General features: G+C 45.5%; 1 protein-coding gene across 1 annotated transcript in view; it reads right to left on the bottom strand.

Moving 5' to 3' along the window:
* The window catches only part of ESPL1 (extra spindle pole bodies like 1, separase), a 39,586-nt gene that overhangs the window by 12,519 nt on the left and 1,853 nt on the right, over positions 1 to 25,214 (bottom strand). Inside the window, exons 3-18 of the mRNA XM_033138596.1 lie at positions 24,099 to 25,214; positions 22,804 to 22,908; positions 20,528 to 20,648; positions 19,376 to 19,512; positions 18,019 to 18,206; positions 15,319 to 15,561; positions 13,835 to 13,979; positions 12,869 to 13,031; positions 12,104 to 12,246; positions 10,521 to 10,655; positions 8,647 to 8,766; positions 7,080 to 7,251; positions 6,022 to 6,150; positions 3,949 to 4,105; positions 2,900 to 3,009; positions 460 to 1,592 (exon numbers count right to left, since the gene is read on the bottom strand). Coding sequence (XP_032994487.1) covers positions 460 to 1,592; positions 2,900 to 3,009; positions 3,949 to 4,105; positions 6,022 to 6,150; positions 7,080 to 7,251; positions 8,647 to 8,766; positions 10,521 to 10,655; positions 12,104 to 12,246; positions 12,869 to 13,031; positions 13,835 to 13,979; positions 15,319 to 15,561; positions 18,019 to 18,206; positions 19,376 to 19,512; positions 20,528 to 20,648; positions 22,804 to 22,908; positions 24,099 to 25,214 — 4,317 coding nt within the window. The remainder of the gene's footprint in view (positions 1 to 459; positions 1,593 to 2,899; positions 3,010 to 3,948; positions 4,106 to 6,021; positions 6,151 to 7,079; positions 7,252 to 8,646; positions 8,767 to 10,520; positions 10,656 to 12,103; positions 12,247 to 12,868; positions 13,032 to 13,834; positions 13,980 to 15,318; positions 15,562 to 18,018; positions 18,207 to 19,375; positions 19,513 to 20,527; positions 20,649 to 22,803; positions 22,909 to 24,098) is intronic.

The raw sequence follows: 25,214 nt of genomic DNA, 5'->3' as shown, positions 1-25,214 counted from the left end.
ACTGCTCAGAGCTATTATGACATTGTCCTGCTTGTAGGCTTCTTATAGGCATCTGATTGGACAGTGTAGTAAGCAAGATGCTGGGCTGTATGGGTCCTGACCCCATTATCTTTGCCTGTGATGGTGGTGGCAAGACTGGTGAGAGTTGAAGTCAAACAGCATCCAGAGGACCAAAGGTTTCTTATCCCAGAGAAGAATCCTGCTGGATCAGACCAGCAGCTGATCTAGTCAAGCACCCCATTTTCACAGCGGACAACCAGATGCCCCCCAGGGAAGCCTGCAAACCAACTCCATAGATTAGCCATGTAAATATTTAAGGTATATTTTTAATAAACCACAGCAGCCACAATTAACGCTTCCATATTAAGACCATGGCCCAGATTAAGCAAGGCAATTTTTAGGTTTGCTCTATGCTAGGGTTGCTGACGTTTAAGAGATTATTATTATTTTAATTGTTACCTTAATTCGAGATTTCGTTCTCTTCGACACTTTGGGGGCCTTTAGAAGTTTGGTGTTTAGCTTTGGAGAAGATTCCTCAAAAACCGCAAACGGAGCCTTTAGGCGCGGCTTAGCTGCTGAATGCTGGATCGTCCTGGGAGCTGGGAGAGATTTGTGGGCTGGGGTACGGTGCTCTACAGGTGGTCTAACGACAACCAGAGCAGCCTCTGAATCAGAGTCAGCTGGGACAAATGGATTATTAGTTTTGGTCACAGACAGAGGTTTAGTTCCTTGGATTCGCTTAGACTTTGCTTTTTGGTCAGCTCTTGGCTGCTTCGCCGTTTTGCTTTTCAGGGGCAGCGTGCAAAGTGAATCGACTGCCTTTTCTACCTTTTGCTTGGCTTCTGGGTTCCCGTGGAGAGACAATGGGGACTTCCAGGACCAAGCACTAGAAAACAGGTTTTCTGCACTGTCATATTGAGTAGAGGCTAGGATAGACATGGTACCCACAGCTTTGGCAAGCAGCAGCCTGGCCCTCTGGTATTGGAAGCCAAGGAGTCGAGTCTCCTTAGAAGACAGCAAGCTCAAGCCAGACTCCAGAATCCCCCAAAGTTTCTTCTCTGGTCTCCCAGTGTTCACACTTTGCCAAGCCAGAGTCACGTAGATATGGGCCACCAGATTATCAAGGATCTGAACTGGGGACTGATGCTGAATGACCCCCTTCTTGCCTTGAGAAACACAGGCCACCATGCTGGAGAGACGCAGAGCCACAGTGGCACACCGTTTCAGACTGGTCTCAAGGAGATGCAAGCCTTCCGCCCTGTTCCCAGATGCCAGCTCCTCCTCTGCAGAGGTGACCAGCCAGCCGAGACAGACAGCCGAGAGGACCACGTCAGAGCACAGCAAGCAGTGGCAGGCCTCTGGGTGATTCAGGAAGCCAGCATGCTTCTTCTGTTTGGGCTTCAGCACTGGCGAGGTGGTTAGGGTCTTCTTCTGCAGGGAGACTGTGTCAACAAACTCGAGGGAGACCTCTCTCATGAAAGGCTGCTCTTCCTCAGAGGGCTCCACACACGGACCTTGAGGCGTCCTGTTTTTAGACCTGCCTTTCCTGGGCTTGATTTTCACACCTCCTTTTTCTTCTTTGGTTTCAAAAACTGGAGGCAGAAGAGACGAGCTCATTGAGTATTTCCCCCTGGCACCAGCGGAAAACACTTCACAAATTATTCTGAAAGCTTAAAGACAAAATTGATCTAAACCTGTGTTCCCCAAACTTGGGTCCCCAGCTGTTTTTGGACAACAGTTCCAACTGGTCCTGCTAGCTAGGAATGATGGGAGCTGCAGAGCAAAAACAGCCGGAGACCCAAGTTTGGGAAACACTGATCTAAACCCTCCACAAAAGGGCACAGCGGGTCTCAATATCAGTGTGTTTGAAGATCCTACACCCTCAAGCTATGCTGCCCATGGGTGCCATAGAACCCCCAGGCACCTGACACTGTGCCCTCAAAGCATCCTGCCTCTCCCAATTAAAAAAAAATAGTTAAAAAAAAAAGATTTAGAGCAGGGTCGATGCCCAGCTGAAAGCAGTTGTGGGCTCATTTTACTACGCGGTGGAAAAAGAGCATCCGCGGGTGTGCCCAGAGTTGGTCGTCGTTCAGCCGCCGGCACCCTGCTACGCTGGTTTTTTTGGAAGTCCCTGCTGGCAGGATGCGGCAAGTTCACTCTGGGAGGAGGCTTCATGGACCCCTGGCCGTCCCGATATACCCATGCAGGCGAGGCGAGAGCGGCAGAGTGTTTATTGCTTTGTTAGCGATTTATAGCATGCCCCCCCCAAAGCAGAAGAACTATGACGCTCCCCTTTAAAAAAAAAAAAAAAAAAGCTCAACAACTTTGGGTCATCATCCCCCAGATCACTGCCAGTTTTTTATTCCAGGAGTAGATCACAGTCTCTTGGGAGTTGGACGTCCCCGATTTAGAGGGTCTAGTTTCTTGCCACCTAGGCCTCTTTCTTTGGCTCCGGGAGCCATCTGGGGCTGATAGGCACTCTTAGCATTGGAAAGGAAGGGGGACGGGCAGGTGTGGCTGGTGCTTTGCTTCACATTGTACCCAGCCCAACTGCCCATTTTTCTCCATTCGTATTCTTTTTTTGTAAAGGGAATTGCCCATTTTAACTTTGTGGGCGCATGGTTTTGCGGGGATGCATTGCCTGTGTAGGTGGGTTTGGCTTTTGGGGAGGGGAAGAGTTTATCAGTCTGAAAAGTCTGGGACCATGCCCTCAAGCCCACCCCAAATTCAGATCTACCCTTCCAGAGGGAGACTTAATTATCCCCTTGAGTTAAGTCACAGGGCAAAACAACTCCCCTTCCGCAAACAGCAGTTTGCCTCCTCATTCTTCTTGCAGCAAGATGTTCCAGGTTCTACCATCCCTGCTTAGGCTACTTTAGGTAGGGTGGAAAAGCCTCACCAGTGCCCGATTCAAGAAGAAACAAGACCTGCTCCAGATCCAAGCGACACAGCTCCAGGTCACCGCGCTGCAGTTCCAGTCCACTCTTCAAGACCAGGAAGCGAGCGCACCTGATGAGAAAGAACAAGCCAAGCACACATTGGAGTTCCCAATACTCAACAATTGATACCTTTGACCTGCAAATGGCATCGGACACACGCTGCAACCTATCTCAACATGCTGCTCCGTACCAAAATGTCACAAAAGGCTGTCCTCCATCCTATGCCCATCACAGTTCTGCACAGATAAGCTCAACAGATTAAGGAGGGCTTGCCTCTAGGCTGCCTGGGTCCACATTTTTGAGAAAGGGACAAGGCCAACACAAGTTCGAGTCTAGGTCTCTAATTCCCCCACCTATGAGTTTGTCTGTGCAATGTTATTTTCATTATATATCGGGGTTGGTGTCAGGTCCGCGAAGCGGTTGCTCATGAGTGAACACAAAGTCCGTCTTGTCTTTAACTGTTTTTTTATTGTGCAAGCTATTTACAGTGCGGAGCTACTGAAAAACATGACTACCTAGTCGCTAGAAGAATCTGGAAGTGCCTGTCTCCGGCTGCGACCCCAGCATAGGAATTTCGGCATCCTAAAAGGCCGCCTTCCCGGTCTTTTGACCCCTCTGTGCAGTTCAGGCGACGGAAGTGGCATCTCCCCCTCAGAACAGGTCTGCCAGATGGTGCTGGGTCTCTGAGCAACATCCTGGAGCCCGCGCTCCACCTGGCTGCCTGAGGATAACTCCTCCTCCCCAAGGGAGGTGCTGGAAGACTCGCTGGGAGACTTATCACTGGCTAGGAGTGGCCGGGGCTGCCTGTACCCACCCAGACTCTGTCTGGCAGTGGAGTGCAGCTCCCTGACAGGTGGAGAACTGCTGACCCCCCACTCCAGATGCTGTTGGACTCCAGCTCCCACCAGACTCAGCCAGCATGGCCAATGGTTAATGATGATAGAGATTTTAGTTCAGTGACATCTAAAGAGCCACGGGTTCCCCCTCCTTACCCATTTACATTCCTTACCATCGAATAGACTGAAGCCTCATGGAGATTTTGAGCATTTCCAGGCAGAAAGCTTTTGCTTCATTGACAATCTCGATCTTGCCCAGGAGGGAGACAAAGCTCTCGGAGCAAACAAACATGTCAGCAAGCACCTGCCACTTCTGCACCAAGTTATCACCTGAGTAGGATGATCAAATTTGTTTGGGGTGGGGAAAGAAATAGTTAAGTTGCGTGTGCGTAGGGCATCTTAATTTTACATCCAGGTGCACCATGTTTAAGGCTTTCAAAAGAGATAGCATGCTGAAGTGTGGAACACAGTAATTCCACATACATTAAGATTGGGCAGGCGACATCTGCATTCTTTGGGACCACCTATTCACTGGGCACTTGTCTGAGAACTGGAGGGCAGGAGGCTTCCCATCCCCCAGCTGAGCAGTTTAAGGAACCCCCTGCGCCCATCCAGCTCATGCAAGTCAGAGCGGTATGGGGGCTTGCTCAGTAGGACTAGGGAGGAAGGTGGGGAGGGAAAATGATCCATTATACATTCCAGACATTGTGATATATCAGCATATCGTGGTATTAAGCCGCTGATATATCACAATGTTGAAAACCAGATATCGCCCAGCCTTAGTGTCTGCCTCATTTGACAATTCTTTACCAAGGTAAACCATACTGTGCACCTCATCTATATTATACAAGCATTCCCTAATTAGCACAATTTATTCTGCAAGCCATGGGGAAAGTTAATGAGCTATTCAGGGCACCTTGCCTCCCAATCACTGAAAGCCTCTTTTTGCCACTTGTCTGGCTTCTGGGATTTAATTGGACATTTTGCCCACAGGTTTCTAAACCTACCCATGCATCCAGAGGAATTGGAAACTTTTTTTTAAAAAAAATGCAGCTAGGTATCCAGATGAACTCTGCACCCAACATCAAATATTACAGCTGCATTTATTCTGGTTGCAAAGTTGCATGTTTACTTCCCTGCATTTTTTTTTAATTAAAAAAACCCCCATTGGTCAGATGAGGCGAGCTGTTGAAGAGTTTCATTGCTTGAGCTTGGCAGAGTAAATTAAATAAGAGAACAATGTAAAATAAGGAGTAGCAACTGGGGGGCCATTTGCTTGTAAAAATCCATAGATTGTATGTGGCTAGGAAGCCGTTCCAGTACCGAAGGTCAACCATGTTCCAAGATTGTGTGCTGAAACATATTTGGTTTATTTTCAGAGCGAGGAATTCAGCATAGCACTAGGGCTATTGTTCTGTCAGCGCAAATTTTCAGCTTGCCAGATGGAACAATTCCCCCTCCCCTTGCACTGTTCTAGGGGATTCTCCTGCCTCCCAAAGGGCAGTTTTGGGGGGGGGGGGGTGCTGGCGGGGGAGGGGGTTGGACAGCAGGGAAGCCCCATTGCGCCAGCAGAAGCCCCTATGAAGGCTTCCACTAGCGGGACCAGTTAGCTGCTGAATACCACCCAGAATATATATCTCTGTCTTTCTTTTATGGAATAACTTCAGCATCTTCAACTAGTAGAACAAGTTATAACTTTTAAATCACTAAAACCAGCATATGGACAGTCTCAATTTAGTTAAGCTACTCCACTCATTTTTCCATGACACCTTTTGCACAACTGTCTAGCCCAGCTGCTCCCAAATGCACCAGACCACTTGAAAACTACTTGAAAACAGGCCACTGAATAATTTTTCTGTTTGTTGTTGCAACCGTAATGTGCTGTGCTAGATGCTGCATGATTACTTAATCGTATTTTTATTGATTTCCTACATTGTATCACAATTTGCATTCCACAGAATTCTGAAAAGCTTATAAAGCACAATCCATAGTGATGGTGCTATATTAATACTAAAAAACACCAGCTGCTCCCTTTTGAGGGCAGATACAGCATATCGGTTTTATCCAATAGATCCTTGGCTGAAAAGGAACTAGTAAACAGCAGCAATATTCCAACAGTGGACCGCTTCGCCCCAGTTTAGGGAAAATTTCATGCATACAGGATTTTGAAAATTTCATGCATACAGGATTTTGAAAAATAGAAAAAATCCTTGCACGCTTTCAGAGGAAAGCAATAAACATTTTACCGTGATCTACAAACTGATGCTCTGAAACATCTTTAGCAGGCGTGTCGCTGATAATCAGTGAGAAACTCAAGAGGATGCTGCGGTAGAGTTTGTGAGCATCACCCAGAGCCGTTTCAGGGGTCTTCCATCCTGCATGAGAGGAGAGAACACACACTGTATGTTACTACTGTGTTCATCAAGCTTTGTAGTTTCAAGGAAACCTTTCCACAAGCAACCCATATGAAAGGACCTCTGTGTGCTGCCAATATTTGGGAGATGTGCTCAAGGGAACAATACACAATGCCCACATACGGATAAGCACGCCTATTAGGCCTATAACTATTGGGATGTAGCTTACAGTGGTTTCCTAGGGCTGTACATTTTAAGGGGCAGCCTGCTTTCAGAGATGAGAAGCACTTGATTACCAGTAGCTCCCAAGAAATGCAAATGCTCCCTGGAGCACAGTTCGCAATGAAGGAAGCAGGTTTTTACTTCCAAGACTATTTACAGTACTAGTGCATGGTGGGAACCTCTTCTACACACAAGGAAGAAACTTCCATGATATATGACACTGTTGGCATGGCTTAAAAACGGGGTTGGGCAACCTGGTGCTCTCCAAACATTATTGAACTCCCCACTCCTATCAGCCTCAGCCAGCATAATCAATGACCATAGATGATGGGAGGTAGAATCCAACAATAACTGGGGGGCCACAGGTTTGCCACCTCCAGCTTAAAGCCTCAATCTTTGCTTGTTGGAATTTACCACAACCCAAGAACTGCAGGTTACCAGCCAACACTGCTGTTCTGCCCCAGAATTTAAAATTGGCTGTTCCCTTTCCACTTGGGAACGATATGCTGTACACCTGTTGGGTGAAACCTAACTCTAGTATGCACCTCCCATACATCTGGAATGGAACATCTTCTCTTTGCACTTGAATGTTTAGATACCCCTCCAGATCACAAAGTTCTCAAAATCTTCCAATCATTTACAATTCACTTATTGACAGGTGAATTGCAAGTATCAGACGAGTACAGATTGGTATCAAGGAGGAGATATAGGAATGCTTCTGCACTCACCTTGAACCCAGAGTTTTTGCCTCAGTGCCAGTGGGAGGGCAGAATCTGGCAGACCAAGGTAAGCGGCTGTCAACTGGAGAGCACTGGCTCGGAGCAGGTACCAGACCTTAGAGGACCTTTGCAAAGCAGGGTTCTGTAAGATTTCTACTAGAAGGACGACACCTTCTTCAATCTGTCCGCAAAGAGAGAGGGGGGAGGGGAAGGATCAGTTGCAAAGAAGACCGTCTTCCACTGTGCACCAACCAGAATTTGATTTAGAATCATAGAATCAGAGTTGGAAGAGACCACAAGGGCCATCCAGTCCAACCCCCTGCCAAGCAGGAAACACCATCAAAGCATTCCTGACAGATGGCTGTCAAGCCTCTGCTTAAAGACCCCCAAAGAAGGAGACTTCACCACACTCCTTGGCAGCAAATTCCACTGTCGAACAGCTCTTACTGTCAGGAAGTTCTTCCTAATGTTTAGGTGGAATCTTCTTTCTTGTAGTTTGAATCCATTGCTCCGTGTCCGCTTCTCTGGAGCAGCAGAAAACCTTTCTCCCTCCTCTATATGACATCCTTTTATATATTTGAACATGGCTATCATATCACCCCTTAACCTTCTCTTCTCAAGGCTAAACATACCCAGCTCCCTAAGCCGTTCCTCATAAGGCATCGTTTCCAGGCCTTTGACCATTTTGGTTGCCCTCCTCTGGACACGTTCCAGCTTGTCAGTATCCTTCTTGAACTGTGGTGCCCAGAACTGGACACAGTATTCCAGGTGAGGTCTGACCAGAGCGGAATACAGTGGTACTATTGTTTCCCTTGATCTAGATGCTATACTCCTATTGATGCAGCCCAGAACTGCATTGGCTTTTTAAACTGCTGCATCACACTATTGACTCATGTCAAGTTTATGCTGCAAAAGCTTACAAGTCAGAATGCAGATGATTCTTGACCCCAGGGAAATTTTTTGAAAGTTTGGAAGTGCCTGCAATTTGACACCCATGTGTGCATTTCACAGCTGAACCTAGAACTTCCCACCCTGATCCAGCATTCTCCTATCCATACTGCAGATAATGGGATAAAAACCAACCCACTTGCGGCTAGCAATGATCTACATTTATAATTAGCCCAGAAGTGGTGGGGCTCCTCAGTTCATTCCTGCAGAATCCCTGCAGAATCAAACCTCCAACCCACAAGTACAAAAAAAGTTATCAAGCCTGGATGGATCTTGAACAAATCGAGGCGCAGCCTAACTGTGACAAATGGTTAAGCCCCTTCCGGAATAATTAATCAGTGCAGCCTACTTACAGGAAAAAAGAATCATATATTGGCAGAGAGGCAATCTTGGTTTTGAATGGTTCGGCAAAGTATTAGCCACAGCATAATATAATAGGCTCCCTTTTAGGGTCTTACGGACCCAAAAGCACCATTCCCATGTGGCTTTCTACTCTCTCCTTCCTGGCACATGGACACACAAAAGCTTTTTTTTTACTGAAGATAGTGCTTTTAGTAACCTGGTTTGCTTGCCAGTCTCAGTGCTGTGCACTGCAGTGAATGTAAAAGGGCAACCCCCACCAGGATACCTTGTGGTTTGCTAAGCACAGCTTACTACGGAGCACAGCTAGTGTTTGATTGGTCAGCAGGCAAGAGTCATTCTTTCTGTCCACATTTTGCAAGCACAATTCAGCCTCCTTTAAAGTGGTCTGCAAGAGAATAAAACAGGATAAAAAGAACATTAGCACAGCAGTCGTCCGCTAGAGTTGAAATAACTAACAAGAGTTCAGTTACAGGTGGGTAGCCGTGCTGGTCTGCCATAGTCGAAACAAAATAGAAAATTCTTTCCAGTAGCACCTTAGAGACCAACTGAGTTTGTTCTTGGTATGAGCTTTCGTGAGGACAAATGCTGGCTGAACAAGAGTTCAGCCAGCATTTGTCCTGTTTATCAGCAGCTGACCTTAATAGCAGGAAGTAATGAGAAAGCCATCAAGAAATCAGGTCTATGGGGCCTCCAACAGGAATGAGCTTGTCTCCAGATTGTCAACTTCATGGCTCATACAGTGGTTGTTATTTAGTCCTCTTAGTCATGTTTGACTCCCCATGAACCAAAGCACGCCTTTAAAACTCTCACTTTCTTCTCAAAGCTTCTCTTTTTTATGTCCATGGAGTTTTCTTGGCAAAATACTGGAGTGGATTGCCAGTTCCTTCTCCAGGTGAATCACATTTAGTCTAAACTCTTGGCTATGACCTGTCCGTCTTGGGTGGCCCTGCACGGCATAGCTCATAGCTTCTTGGAGTTATTCAAGCCCCTTCGCCATGACAAGGCAGCGATCCATGAAAGGGCATACAGTGGTACAGTTGCTTAATTGTCTCATTTGCCCTCACTGAGGTTTATTTTGGCTATTTGCTTTCAGGCCAAAGTCAGACTGCCAACTTTGAACTAAGGCCTTGGGCAGTTATCATTCTCTACTCAGCCATTGAGAGACGAGATTGAACTGAGCCCCATCAGCAGAAGTCGGCATAGTTCCCACCACCACAGGTGTCAGATGCCCTCCTGAGTGAGGTCTGTCCATCTCTGCCACTGTTGGCTTTCCATCATGTATCAAAAGCATTACTCTTTGGCAGTGCATTGGGAAGAAGGACCTTTCAGAGCAATTGCTATTCAGACATCTCCAACCCTGAGGGCCCCAGCAGCGTTTTCCTTTCTTTGTTGATGCTTTGTGTTACAGTGAATTGTTAGTACATCTGGTGATCCTTTTTAGGAGGTGGAAAGGCATAGCATGCCTACATCAAAGCTGTACAGTGGTACCTCGGTAGTCGAACGGCTTGGCTCTCAAACAAATCGGCTCCCGATCGCCGCAAACCCAGAAGTGAGTGTTCCGGTTTGGGAATGATTTTCAGAAGCCAAACATCCAGTGCGGCTTCTGATTAAGTGCAGGAAGCTCCGGCAGCTGACTGGCAGCCATGTCTTGGTTTTCAAACCGTTTTGGGAGTTGAACGGACCCCTGGAATGGATTAAATTCAAGAACCAAGGTACCACTGTATTGAGGAAGCATGTTTAACTCTCACATTTCCCAGACGGGCATCCAGTAGGGCCATAAAAAGCTCCATTCTCAGTTGTAGAGCAACTTTAAAGCCCCAAGTTCAACACCCAACATCACTAGTTAAGAGAGTTTCAGGTGGGAGGGCTGGGAGAAAAACCTCCAACAGCTGCTGCCATCCCAACTGTGCTGGGGTAGATGAAACAGAAAGAATCCCAGCAATAAGGTGGCCATTTTTTAAAGGGTATTTGTAACAGTATGTTGGGCACGAAACCTAGCAAGCTGCCTTAGGCAGAATCAGATCTGTGGTCCAGTACTGTCCACACTGACTGGCAAAAGTTCTCCAGGATTTCAGAGGGGGACCTTTCCAGGAGATGCCAGGGACTTTTGCCATTCACAGGACTACTCTTCATGCTCACCTCAGCGTAACTGGGACATTCCAGATGGAGAAGTAGCTTGGAAATTTGGCACAAGGCATTGCTCCTCCCCAAAGAGTCTTCAAGTGCCCCGAAGAGAGCTGTGATGAGGAAATAACTCTCTATGGCCTGTAATGGCTGCATAATAAAAAAAGGAAATAAATCTATTTAAGTATGTGCAGGGGGGTGAGGACCAAATCCAGTACAGTCGGGGATGGTCAGTTTTGCTATTCAGGGGAACTATGTGCTCACGAGGATTCAAGCTCTGTAATAAAAGTTGCCATGACCTAACAGGAAAGCCTTCCTGGGTGCAGGTGGCATTCAGATACAAAATCTGATTCTGATCAATTCACTCTTCCCTCCCAGTAAAGGGGCAGAGTAGCATTGCTCCATGACCTTTTCCAGAATGTGGAAAACAATCAAGTTCATAGAATAACACATCTGGCGACTTGTTACAACTTCTTTCCTTTAGAAAATGAATTTGAGCAAAAAGCCGCACCTTTAACACTTTCATTAAATGTTTATAGGTCCATATACTCTGGTCTGCTCACCGTGGTCTGCTCACCGTGGCAGAACTGGCCATTTGCTGTTGATGCAGCAATAATAATAATAATAATATAATATAATAATAATAATAATAATAATAATAATAATAAATTTTTATTTATACCCTGCCCTTCCCAGCCAAGAACCGGGCTCAGGGCGGCTAACACTAGTTAAAATCACAATAAAAACATAAACACAATCAATTTAAAATAACAGATTAAAATACAAATTTAAAATTCAATATTAAAGCTGCAGTCTCATTTTCAAATAACCCACCAGTAAAAGAATAAAGCATAAACATCAAACAGAAACCAACCGTCCTTTTCAGTTCGAGGAAAACATTATTATTTAATTCCTTGCATCTATATACACCACCCTTTTCCTCCGAGGAGCTCGAGGTGACATACATGGCTCTCCCCTCCCAATTTTATCCTTATAGCATCACTGTGAGGTAGGTTAGGCTGAGAGATGACGACTGGCCCGTGGTCACCCGCTGAGCTTCATGGCCGAGTCAGGATTTGAACGTTGGTCTCCCAGGTCCTAGTCTGACACTCTAACCCCACTGGCTCCCACATTCCCTCACAGGCAACCTTCCAGTGGTCACTTCCCATAGGCATCTTGGTCAGCCTCTGTGAGGACAGGATGCTGGACTAGATGGGCCACTGGCGTGATCCAGCAGGGCTCTTCTCAGGTTCACCAAGAAGCACTCAATATTGCAAGCTCGTCGTAAGAGCTTGTGAGCCACTCTTCGTTTCTCTGCTCCCAGTTCTCGAATCAGAAAGCAAGGCACCTCAGACTGGCAGGGATGGGGAAGGAGAGGGGCGGGCATAATGGGACTCCTACAGGAGGTGGGAGGTGCTGTTCTCAGGTGCAGCCTTCATGCTGCTGCCCCAAGGCTTTTCACAACCAGCCTAAAAGAGAGGCTTGCATGAGAGCAGGGAAGTGAGGGGAAAGAAGGAGGCGCCCTTTCAGGAAGTCGAAGGAGAACAAAATCCCAGTTATATAGACTTCTTGCCCAAGCAAAGTGCCTGGCTCATTACCTTTCCCATCATTCTGTACAAAGCTGCCATGATGTGTAAGGATGCTGCTGTCTGTTCAACGTTACGTACAGCTGGGATCCTGCCCTTGCAGGAGAGGACCTGTTTCCACAAGACAAGGGCATCGTCCAAACACTTTGATTGCACTGAAAAAGAGAGTTAGTGTTGGGTGGGGTCAAGAGACTGCAGAGCCAATCACCACCTTGTAGGGAGAGTCAAATCACAGTTCTTTGTGCAGTAACTAGAAACTCAAGCGCATCTCATATCAAGGCTTCTTGTCTGCTCACCTGGAGCTGCTACACCATTGGGGTTAATAAGCAAGGGTCGCATTTCACATGTCCCTTTCTGAGCAATGAAAATTTAAGGTTGCTTTTTGATGGGTCAGAAATATCTATGGTGCCTTTTATAATCCAGCTGGAAATCAACAAACTAAGCAATCTTGGTTAGAGAGCACCCACGATCTTATTTCCCCCCATTTTCTACCTGATTACCAGCTGATAAATTCACTAGCATGATCGGGCAATACCGCTTACAGAATTGCACCCACCTGTCAATCACCTCACATGGCAGCACTTAAGCTCACAGTTCTTAGCACCTAATTCTTGAATCAGATCTTCGCACCCAACATCATATGACATCAGGTGTCTAGCAGGTAGGCATGGCTTGCCCGAAATGGCGCTGTGGGCCAAATTTAGCAGCCTGGCAGAATGAAGGTTCCCTATACCTGCTTCAAATGTATGTGTGTCCCCGCCCAACCAAGTTCCTTACCAGAATCCACAGACAGGTTAAATGCAATGCCAAGATACAGGAACTTGTCATCCTGGGATTTATTCTCATAGTTAAGATCATTGGTCTCAAAGCCTTCAAGATCTTGTATGCCTTTCTGGCCCCTGGCATGGGCACTCCTGGTCCTCTGCTCTTGCTTGATGCTCTGCATTTGAAAAAGCAACCTGGATAAAGCTTGGTATGGAAGTGAGAGGACATACTGTCTGTCCCCAGTGGCATAAAAATCTTCATCCCTCGTGGAGCAGCTCAGGGCATAACAAACAAAGCCACTACAGTGGTTTCACTGAGCCCAAACCTCATGATGCGTCACAATAATTGACACATCACACAATGCATCACAATTCTTCACAAAAGGTTACTTCAGTTTAAAACCCCTCCATGCCACTGTAAAAGTCCTGTCCTACTATAAATTACAATTGTAATGCAGGGTACCCTGGAGATGCTGAAAAGCTTACAGCAAAAAAGGCAGGAAATTCCTAAGCCAAAATATGTCCAATCTCCAACATCTCCACTTAAATAAGCATTGGTGTGTTATGAATGTTTTGCTTGCTGCAGTCAAATACACTTTAACGAGGATTATATCCAGCAACACGACGGCAGAAAGAATGCAAAATCAAATACAATTCTGTTTTCCTTGACCCTCATCTGAGATTTTAAGAAGATGGGGGAGGTTTCTAGACCTTTTGGTTAAAAAAAGTAAGCATTGGGGAAATGTCTGATGAGATCTGAGAAGCTAGAGGGGTGAGCTTTTTAAGGTTTCTAGTTGTCAAGGATGAGGCTTCAGTGCCTAGAAATAAGGTAAACAGCATATACCTCTGCAGCAAGGTTAGTAGAAATAATCTGCATGAATTTATACAGATTGTAGCATTTAACTTCTAAAACACAAAATATAAGCAGCTCTGAATTTAGTCAGCAGAGTTCTGCGCTGCTTTGCTTACTGCCACATACCTCATGCATTTTGTCCTCAATTGTGCAGATGTAAAGCCAGAGTAAGGCTTGGGCCTTATCGTCCTGGAGCTGCTCCTCATTCTGGGGAGTCTTTGGCACAGAATCCAACAGCCACAGGGCTTCATGAACAGAGTCCAGGGCAGAGCTACATCGGAGGAGACAGAGTTTAGGCAACAGTGTCTCCCATTCATCAACCATGGAGGCTTTTCTGGACTAATTCAGGGGAACCTTAGCACACAAATTGTTAAATTTAGATCCTACTCTTCCTCCCAAAGGGGCCCGGGGCAGCAAGCTACAAGGGCTAAACTTTCTTTAAAACAATTTCAATACAGATGCAGACTGGGAAAGAATTCAACTTAAAAGGTTTCCTGAAGGAGGAAGGGCTTCAGAGAGTGCTAAAAAGACATCAGAGATAGTGCCTGTCTGATATTGAAGGGGAAGGAATTCCAAAGGGTAGGTGCCACAACACTAAAGTTCTAATTACCACAGTGTATGGAATGGACCTCATAATAAGATGGTACCTGCCGGAGGCCCTCATCTGCAAAGAGCAGCAATCAATTGGGTATACAAGGGGTAATGCAATATTTCTGGTATTTTGGATCCAAGCTGTAGAAGGTTTCATACACAAGAAACAGCACCTTGAACTTAACCTGGTGACTAATTGACAGCCAGCAGGGTGGAGGAACCTGTGGCTTCCAGATACTGTTAGTCTCCAATTCCCATCAGTCAAGCATGGACAATAGTTGGGGATGATGGGGGCTAAAGTCCAGTAACATTGTGGGGAGGGGAATCACAGGTTTCCCCATCCCTACTCTGACCCATGAGAGTGGTGAGGTGTGTGTGTGTGTTGAATTGTAGCTATGGGATCAGAGGGCAGAGAGCTGCTGAGAAAGGAAATTGAGAAGCAAGGGGTTGGACTCTGCACCATTTGTTAAATGCAATTTGTATGTGACATGCTTGTATTTATGACTTGTGAACAGCAGAATGGAGAACGTAGAGAATTATAAACACAAGGTCTCCTAGGTTGGGCACATTCATGAGAAGCTACTCTTTTTTGCTTTGCAAAATAAAAGCAATATTAAACAGATGGAGGGAAACCTTAGCAAAGGCCAGAGCAAAATGCCCTGAAACTGTGCTGCAAAAAAGTAAATTATATCCTTAGAACACAGATGCCTCTCTAGCATAAGGTTTCTTAATTTGCACATCTTGACTTCAAAGTTCTTTCTTGAGTTGTGGCGGAGCCCTAACACTTTTCAGCAAAGGGGGGGGATGGAGGATTAGAGATTAGCTGCTCCTGCATTAGAGGAAGGATGAGAAATTGGACAGGGAAAAGGAAAGAGTTTATAGGAACAACCTCCTCCTTCCATTTCTAAAGTTGAATTTGCCATGCAGATGAATCTCATCAATCTCCAAAGGGCACACACCTCAGCTAGGACCCTGAGCACCGATGACAATAGAAGCTCCAGAGAATACTGGCCACTCACCATTCTGTCTGTTCACTGTAGTCATGGTAACACAGAACCTGTGCCAGTTCCACCAGAACCACAGCTCGCTCGTGAACCCAGCTGCTGCCTTCTGAACATATGTCCAGCAGATCGCAGATCACGTTGAAGCGCTCCTGGCCAGTGTCTGCCCGCACGGTCTTGTAAGCCTTCAGCTCCTCCAACAATACTTTCATGAGGACCTCTGTATCCAAGCTGTACCCCTCCAGGCCCTCCTTTAGAGTCCTGTGATGAACATGCGGGCAAAACGAGGAGGAAAAATTACAACACATCCAAAGTACAGCAACTCCAGATTACACTGTTACAATAACACAATGTGCCTTTTATTCTCAGTTATCTTGCCAGACATCTTCAGGGCCAGCTGCACCGTCAGGCAAAGTGACCTGGCTGCCTCCTGCCAAGAGGTCTGCCCCGCATTTCCTAAGCTAGCCTGTTGCCCTCAGACTGCCCCAGCACCAGTGTGTTCCCCCAACACAAAAGTACATTAATTAATCAGTTTATTTCAGCACATTAGCATTACGCATTTAGCAGTAAGCAACCAAACCTCATAGAAAATGAATTTTATCCATCCTATGTAAATTGTGTTCTCCCTCTGCATTCGGCAGGTGTGGAGCTGCTAGAACCAGTCTGTTGGCCACAGGTCCAAGGTCCCTTGGAGGGCAGCTCAAATGATGCTGCTGCAGTGGTATAGGCCCTGTGTTGTCTGCCTTGTGTGCTATTAAAACTTTTCAGAGTAGGTGTCCTGCTTCCAGAATGAGGCTCTTTTTTATTTTAAAGAAACTTTAATTTTTAAAATAAAGACAAAATGCAAACATTCAACATATTGATACAAAATGGGGAAGAACAATTAGAATGGATAAGAGGGGCAGAAAAGGGAAAATAATAGCCTACATTAATTTATGTGATGCATCTTTTATCATCAGAATCCCCAAGGCACGAAGAAATCACTTTATCCTAATCTTCTAAAATATATCACTCCTCAAACTTCATTGGAACATTGAGGGTCTATGTTCTGTCTCTGTTGTATTGATGTATATCAAAAGTTTAGACCAAATAGTACAGAAATGAACTGATTTAGATTCCTCCCTAGTCACTTTTATTTGATATGTGTTTATGCCTATTGCCTATTAATGCCTATTGCCAGGACAGTCTGGTTCTGTATAGGAAATAGGGAGATGCCACGTTGTCTTTCATGCATCAAAATGTATTGGGTTGGCCTTGGACACAACTGGGAGCTCACAAGCAGCAAAGAAACAACGCATTGGGCATCCGGCTGTTTGTCCCAGCATCATCTAGCATCAGTCTCTAATTGGGGACCTGTTCCCTATGAACTTACCCAATTTAAGCTGGTGGCAAAGCTGTGCATAAAAGACCAGCCTCAAAACACTAGCAAAGTTGGGAAGTTGGTTAACTTGTCTGTATTCAAATTAAAGCCCTATTTACAAGCACCTCCAAACATTAGTCTGCATGCAATATGAAGCGGGATTGTGACTAGATCTGTCACACCACACATCATAATGCGCGAGAGCAAAGTGTTGGGAACCCATATATGGGCTGAATAATTTCACACCAATTATGAGAGGCAATTGCGGCATAGGTTAGACCTATACACGTTGGATTCTACTGCTGCCACCCACGTGAAGTTTCACATGGAACTCTGCGGCAGTGATGTTCCTTCTGCTACCAATAGGAGTCTTTACATTTGGAGGTTTCCATGAACAGCATGACAGGATTGGTGGATTCTGTTAAATACCCTGTGGAACAATTTATGGAAACCCCACTAAGGTCAGAAAACAGCACTGAGCATCCCCACTTTATCCGATGTCAGTAACAAAGCATTCTTTTGTTTGTCCTATAGCAGAGATTTATAGGAAATGCTATTATAAGAATTGATATATGTTAGAGAGATATGATATTCAAGGCAGTAGATATAAGGATTTGAAACATCATGGAAGTAAGAATGGGAAGTCAGAATGCTACGGGAATATTGTATGGAAACTGAATTGAAATTTTTACTGTATAAAAATCAATTAAAAATTATGACAAAAAAAAAAAGGAATTCCATGAGCCGTTGTTTTTCTAGGTCTATTTTGGACTGCAAGTGCCTTCAAGTACAGCCCTGTCATAGCTGTTTTGGCAAGCACTATGTGCTTAGATGATTATATACATTTAATATACATAGATTTTATTGCTTAATAGAGTCTTGACTGTTGCTTAAGGGAGGACCTAAGTGTCAGGGAGTACACCAGCCTCATTTCCTATGTTCTTTCTTTAGTGCTAGGATGTGACATGAGGTAAAACTCTCCAGTTCCTTCAGAACCCACGGTGTCCCTTTTCCCGGCAAAGGAGATATAAGTTGGAACATCTTTATGCATGTGAGGGGTGGCAGGGAAGATCCATGCCACAAAGAGCAGGAATTGTACTCCTCTTTTTAGTAGTCTTGTCTGCTGTGATTATCTTCAGAAGCACGAATAAAACAGACATCAGATTTTAAACTGATGTAAGTCAACTTGAGCACTGTTTCAACAGTGGAAGGACAGAATGCAGATTTCCCAAAAACTATACATATGCAGCAAGACAAATACAAAAGTTTACCCCGAATTGCCAGTTTCAAGTTCTGGCAGGGCAAACCTCAATCCCCCATTGTAAGAGTAATACCCAGTTTTTCGGTTCCATTCTTACTTCAGTCTCAGGTCATCAGATTTGCTGGCATCAATTTTGACTTTGACCCAGGCGGAGATTGGCTCTGCCATCTGTTCTGTTATCCTGCTGCCCTGAACAGCCAGCCAGAGTACCACAGCCTGGAGAGCCTCCTCTAACAAGCCCAGTTTCCTGTAATTCTCCACTTGAAGCTTAAAGCAGTTGTGTAGCTGTGAAGAAAAAGAAAAGCATTCAAGTGTCACGCTGCGGAGACTCCTCTTCCTTCCTGAAGAGAAGGACGTAAAGCCTTTCTAGTTCAGGTTCTCATTAGCTGGAGCTGTGTTCCCCAAACTTGGGTCTCCAGCTGTTTTCGGACTACAATTCCTATCACCCCTGACCACTGGTCTTGCTAGGGATGATGGGAGTTGTAGTCCAAAAACAGCTGGAATACCCAAGTTTGGGAAACACTCAGCCAAAGCAAGAACCGCTCAACTACAGCCTATGCCTTAAAACTGTTAAACTATGCCAACTAGCTTGTTAATGTCTTCTAACTGACCAACTCCCCAGATGTCATGCTAAGACCTCCCCCCCCCCTCACAATCCAGTTACCAAAAAATCCTGGCAACTCATTAAATGTTACTGCACTTCTATTTGGCTTTCCTGTCAAAAAGCTCCTGGTTTTATTCATGGGTTATACATGGTGATGAAGCCTCCTGCAGTGATAGGTTGAACTGCCCTGATGTCATAGATTGTCTGCTCTCAGACCTCTGGATGCTAGAAAATCCAAGATGTGACTTGGGAGGGTTGGAACATCACGTGGTCCACAGAAAAGAGCTTAAAAAGACAAGAGGCAGGGAGGAGGGCTGCAATTAAAGGAGGGATGGTTTTGAGTCAGCCAGCCAAATCATTAGTTGCAGGCCTCCGGGTACCATTTTAATCCTAGCACCTATGAACAGGTTGGACAATATGATGCCCTCCATATACTGTTGGACTCCAACTTCCATCAGCCCCAGCCAATTGCCTGGAATGATGGGAACTGCACTACACAAAGTTTGGAGGATGCCATGTTGGCTACCCCTGAGTTAAGTCAAAGCAAGCTCCTTTGAACTCAGATGACCTAGCTTTTCAAAGTAATTAAACACAGGGTTAAACTTTAAGAGCGATTTGTCCGAGCACCTCCATCCCTCAATCCTGGGGATCTGAACCCAGGGCCAAGCTCATTATTATTCCCATCACACTATGCTAAATTGAACTCGGTACTTCTTCAAACAAAATGAGAGTCTATCCAGAGCTCAGGGAAAACAGCAACCTGCAGGTGCATGTTCCGTAGTTCATAGAATTTCACCCGTGTGTCTCCTCCATGCCAGCTTAGCATACTACAAGCAACACTTTTCGTCACCTTTTCTGTAGGCAGATCTGAACAACTGACAATCTCCTCCTTCGCCAACCGTCTGCAGAAAAGCTCCACGATAGAGTTAGACTCCCCATACATCTTATGACAGTAGAAGTTATATGCCAGCCGTGATATACAGTATGCTGTTAGAAGAAGAAAACCAATCTTAAAAGCCACCTTCAATGGTTAAAACCTACTTATGCTAGAAAACTACAAAACCGATTACTGGTTCATCTCCTGAAGGAGAAATCCAATTGACCCAACTGATCCTGTATGGTCCAGGATACTTCCACTAGGAAGCTCCTTATAGCATTAGCTCAGCATTGTTTACACTGACTGGCAGCAGCTCTCTAGGATTTTCAGATCAAAGTCTCTCCCAGCCCTACCTAGAGATGCCAGGGATCGAGACTGGAATGCTTTACCCCTAAGCTACAGCTCTTCTCCTTAGTCCAAAACCTGCCCATTCAGACTTTGTTCTGAAACGCTTAATGAAGCCATAGTTGTTTACCATCAAGATTTTGGGTTGATGATCAAATTTTAACTAGCACAATATTTTCAATTAAGCCAAGGGACAAAGGACCAATATAGACAAAACTCTGCACAAAATCAAGACACAGGTGAAGGTCTCTTCTTAAACAAGCTATTTCCCAGAGTAAACAGCAACAGCAATTTAGACTGGTTTTTCCCCTTACACACCTTCAGCGGCTCATTACCCCTCTACCTGTTAATGAGGATTGCGCACAACTCAGGTGCTGAGATAATTCTAGCAGAACCTCTCTTACCGCTCACACCTCTGGCGGGGGTTAAGGAGCCCCTTGCTTGTGCCTCAGGAGAAAGAACCAAGAAAAAGGACCCTTGGGATACACGGGGCCCTCAGTTACCAATCCCTAATCCCATCCATCAGAATTTTAGCAAGTGACATGTAATGTCTCCAAGTTCTCCAGCAAGTTCAGCTTGCTAAAGGCAATCTACCCACCCACCCACCAATTAAAGAGAGAAAGGTGGACACCTCAGAGACAGAGAGAGATGCCAAAAATGAAGAATGCATTCATCTTTCTTCCTTATTATGACCCCCAACAGATCTGCACACAGCTGCATCTGTCCCACCTTCAGACTCGGACAGCTGGAGAAAGACAGCTGTTCGTCTTGGAAACCAACCTGAGAAATCCAGGTACTCAGCCTGCTCTTTCTTGGGAAGACCTACTAGCATATCCAACATCCAGGTAACAACCTTCTGAAGATAAACTAGTAACTCTGGCAGTGCTGCAGATTCCGGCCCCTGTGTGGAAATCCAAACATTTTAGGAATTAAAACAGGAGGGGGAACTTCAAGACTATCTGAAGAAGTGTGCATGCACATGAAAGCTCATACCAAGAACAAACTTAGTTGGTCTCTAAGGTGCTACTGGAAAGAATTTTTTATTTTGTTTTGACTATGGCAGACCAACACGGCTACCCATCTGTTTCAAGACTCAAAGCAACTGTTCACCACAGGGCACCTGCAACAGATAGTAGATCATCACCTTGATCAAGTTCAATGGTCAAAGTACGTAGGGTCAATTAGGAAAACTATGCTGCACCTGATATGGTATGATTGAGGAATTGTGAGTGTGCTGCAGTCTCCTTCCCCCTTTTTTCTTTTTTTAAATAAAGTATTATTACTAGAAATAGGATACTAGAAAAGAGCATGTTGTTGTTCAGTCGTGTCAGACTCTTCGTGACCCCATGGATCAGAGCACGCCAGGCACCCCTATCCTCCACTGCCTCCTGCAGTTTGGCCAAACTCATGCCAGTCGCTTCGAGAACACTGTCCATAAACTCCATGGACAAAGACAACAGAAAAGAGCATAGAAAAGCATAAAAGGTTAAGAGAGTATGAAAGTGAAGAAAAAACTGCAAGAAAACACAGTTAAAAGTTTTACATTTCAAAATAATTAACTTGACTATTTCTCAAATACTTAATATATGCTTAATAAATGTATTGCTCCTCTGAACACTTCCTGCTTCATTGTCTTGATACGGTATGACATTCTCAGGGAAGCATGAATTCAATCTCTGTCCCCAAAATTCCTTGTTTTCTTTTAATATAATTCACTAACCAAGGCTTCTTTAAACTCCTCCTGCATTTTCATCACTTAATTGTATTAATCCAAACTGCTAATCAATTCAGTTTCAGGGTTGTTGTTTTTAAAAAAGATATTATCTTTCCAGTACCTAGCATGCATATTCATTTTAAGTATAGGGTGATTTCTATAGTTCCCTGCAGCCATTGACACACCACAGTATTTTGCATATAAATTAATCTTAATTACTTTGTGGCCCAAGACTTCTGCCTTCATTTTGCATGCCTTCCAGCCCTACTTTATTCTTCCTGTACATCAACTCATCATCTAAGCAATTTGGAACTTACACACATTTGTTTGCATGATTAGGATAAGCTAGCAATTTCCCACCATCTTTCAATGTGCCTGTCAATTATATTTTGATTTGCAGATCTTTACAAAATCAAAAGTTCCTCATTCAAGGCATAAGATAGCCACCACATCACATCCTATTGCTTTTTTAGCAAGATATGCTCACTTTGATGTGTGCATTCTTGGTAGGAGAAGAGGCTTGTGCCACACAGGCATTTTGTTTCTGCCCTTCAGAGGTCAGCTTCCACGTTCACAGCTAAAAAGAAATCACACTTTCCTCTTATTTATGAACCATGGGCGTTCTGTTGATGTGAGAGGAACCATGTCAGCATCTTGTCTATACAGTCATACCTCGGAAGTCGAACAGAATCCGTTCCGGAAGTCCATCCAACTTCCAAAGCGCGGCTTCTGATTGGCTGGTGGAAGCTCCTGCAGCCAATCGGAAGCCGTGGAAGCCCTGTCAGATGTTTCGCTTCCAAAAGAACGTTCGAAATCCGGAACACTCACTTCTGGTTTTCGATCGTTCGAGAGCTGGAACGTTCGACTCCCAAGGCGTTCAGGAGCTGAGGTACGACTGTATAGGAATCTGGTAGGTGATAAAAGTGAGCTTTTTCTTGTTTGACCAAAGTTCCATTTAGCCCAGAATTGTCTTCCTCAGAGATGGGGGAATCTGTGGCTCTCCAGATGTTGTTGGACTACAACTCCCATCAACCTCAGCCAGCATGGTCAATGCTCAGGAATGATGGGCGTTCCAGTCTAGCAGTGTTTGAAAGATCACAGGTTCTTCATCCCTGGTCTACTCTGACAGGGAGCAGCAATTAAAAAAATCTCCAGGCAAGCATCTTTCAGTCTTGCTACCAGACATTTTGACAGAAGACCAAAACTCCCCCTCTGAGGCAGCAAACAATTTCTGCTGAGCCAAGGCTTAAAGAGACTAAGACTTATTTATCCTGCCCAAGGAAGACAACCTCAGTCTTACTTCCACAAACTGAATGTTTTTGTCCATTCAAGACAGACTTACCTGCAGAGTCTGTAGAGTGTCGGATATCAAAGTCGTGTACATCTGGAAGTAGTGGTACAGTTGCTTCTTCAGAGCATGCTGCTGTCTCGTGTTCTCCGGCAGAACCTTGTAGAAGACAAAGATGACAAAGTATTTGGAACAATCCCAGGTCAAACCTGTATAAGATTACATGCAAAACCTTTAAAGCGCTGAAAGCCCTCCTAAAAATCCCATTAAAACAAAAACAGTAGCACTCTAGTGACAGCAAAGAAACTGGCCTATTTTAATTTGAGACAGGAAAAATAAAATTTGTTAATCTACCTACCACCATTGCAGAGTTTACGAAGTCTTTTCACACTTCAGTGTAAAATGCAATACTGTAGATGAGAACTTGGAAAACTTATTTCTGAGATGTAACGCCAACATTTGCATTCTGAAAATCTGATTGTGCCCCCTCTTCTCTCACACAACTATATAAAAGGCTGTATTTTGAAAATAAACTTTCTAGATCTCACAATAGCTGAGCAAAGGTATTTATCCTACCTATCCCCTCCCACCTCCTATTACCCACACAGGCTAAACCAGGGGTTGTCAACCTGGTCCCTACTCCCCACTAGTGGCTGTTTCAGGATTCTAGGTGGTTGGTAGGGGGTTCTATGGCGCAAGCTGAATCCTCCTTCCATCAAGCACTGGTGGGCGGTAAGGAAATTTTACCATCAAGAAAGATGCATTAGTGGGCAGTAGGTTGACTACCCCTGGGCTAAGGGACCCGGGTGGCACTGTAGGTTAAACCACAGAGCCTAGGGCTTGCTGATCAGAAGATCGGTGGTTCGAATCCCCGCGACGGGGTGAGCTCCCTTTGCTCGGTCCCAGCTCCTGCCCACCTAGCAGTTCAAAAGCATGTCAAAGTGCAAGTAGATAAATAGGTACTGATCCGGCGGGAAGGCGTTTCCGTGCGCTGCTCTGGTTCGCCAGAAGCGACTTAGTCATGCTGGCCACATGACCCGGAAGCTGTATGCCGGCTCCCTCGGCCAGTAACGCAAGATGAGCGCCGCAACCTCAGAGTTGGACACGACTGGACCTAATGGTCAGGGGTCCCTTTACCTTTACTCTATGGCTAAACCAAAGGAATAAAACATGTTTTGAAAGCCTTAAGTGTTCATTGAACCACATTCATTGAATCTCTGCATAGTCTGCACCTTCCCCTCCCCAAATCCAGGATAAAACCCTATTGTTTACATCTCAGCCATGCACTACTGCTCTCACAAAGACATCCAGGACTGTATGAAAGGATAGGCCGGGAAGGCTTTACTCACTAAATCCATCAGCTTCTGGAGTAATGTGACGTAACTTTCCATGAAGGCAGAGATCCCCAGAATATCATGCAGGTTAAAGAGGCCCTGTTTGCTGTTCTTTGCAAGTCCATACAAAGGGGTTACAAGCAACTGGCAGCTTTCAGTCAACACTCTAAGCAGGGGCTCTTGAGCATCTGGTGAGGAGTTTAGAGCCTGAGTAGCTTGGATGAAGAAGGGCTCTACTGAACCCTCAGCCTGCACCAGCACTTTGTTCAGCTCAACTCCAGCAGAGAGTACGTCTACAGCCACACTAAAGCAACGGCCCTCGTTGCTGGACTTTCTCAAGTAGCCACTAAATTGCTGGAGAACGTCATCGCTCTCTTTGAAGCAGCCACTTTTGCAGAGGTAACGGCACCTCACCACAGTGAGCTCTAAGATGCAGAGACAGTCCTGGAAGGCCAAATGCGCATCCACACCCCTCTTTTCCAGAAGGGGAGCAACCAACAGGCGGAACAACTCTGCACTGAGAAAATGGGCCTCTTCCTTTCTCAGCGGGCTCCGCTGGGCCTCAAATGTCACAGCTGCAATGCAGGCATGCCGGGCCACCTTGGAGGTGAAGTACGGGGCCTCCTGAAGCGAGAGGTTGGAGGCATCGTTCTCCAGAAGCAGCAAGAAGCGTACAGCTTGCAGCTGGGTGGAGAGCACAGCCCTGAGCTCTGCTGGAGTCTTGTCCAGTTTAGCCCTGCCGTCCGCACTCTTCCACAGCACACCAAAGGTGCTTTTGGCAACAGACGCATAGTCATCAGCAGGCACCTGGGGAGGCTGGTTCTTCAAGAGTTCCTCATAGAGGAGATCAGAAAACCTTAGGCAAGAATCAGAGGAGCCCTGAGCAGCCACACCCCTGAGCAAATGGTACAGCAACTTTTCCAAGTAGAGGGGAATATACTGGAGCCTTGCTGCAGTGTAGCCGCCATAGGCTGCCTCAGCTAGAGCCTGGAGACTTTCCAAGTGAGCAGGGCAGTCCAAACCTTCACCAAGTCTGTGGATGCAAGCCCGTAGGATTCTATCACATGCTGTGGCCTGTTTGGAGGCTTGGCTTGGGCAGTCTGCATTTTTGGGTTCCCCCTCGAGGCATTC

This window comes from Lacerta agilis, chromosome 2, assembly GCF_009819535.1.
Source record: "Lacerta agilis isolate rLacAgi1 chromosome 2, rLacAgi1.pri, whole genome shotgun sequence".
Taxonomy (NCBI): Eukaryota; Metazoa; Chordata; class Lepidosauria; order Squamata; family Lacertidae; genus Lacerta; species Lacerta agilis.
Note: the sequence above shows the minus strand (reverse complement) of the source record. Positions and strands in the feature narration are given on the sequence as shown.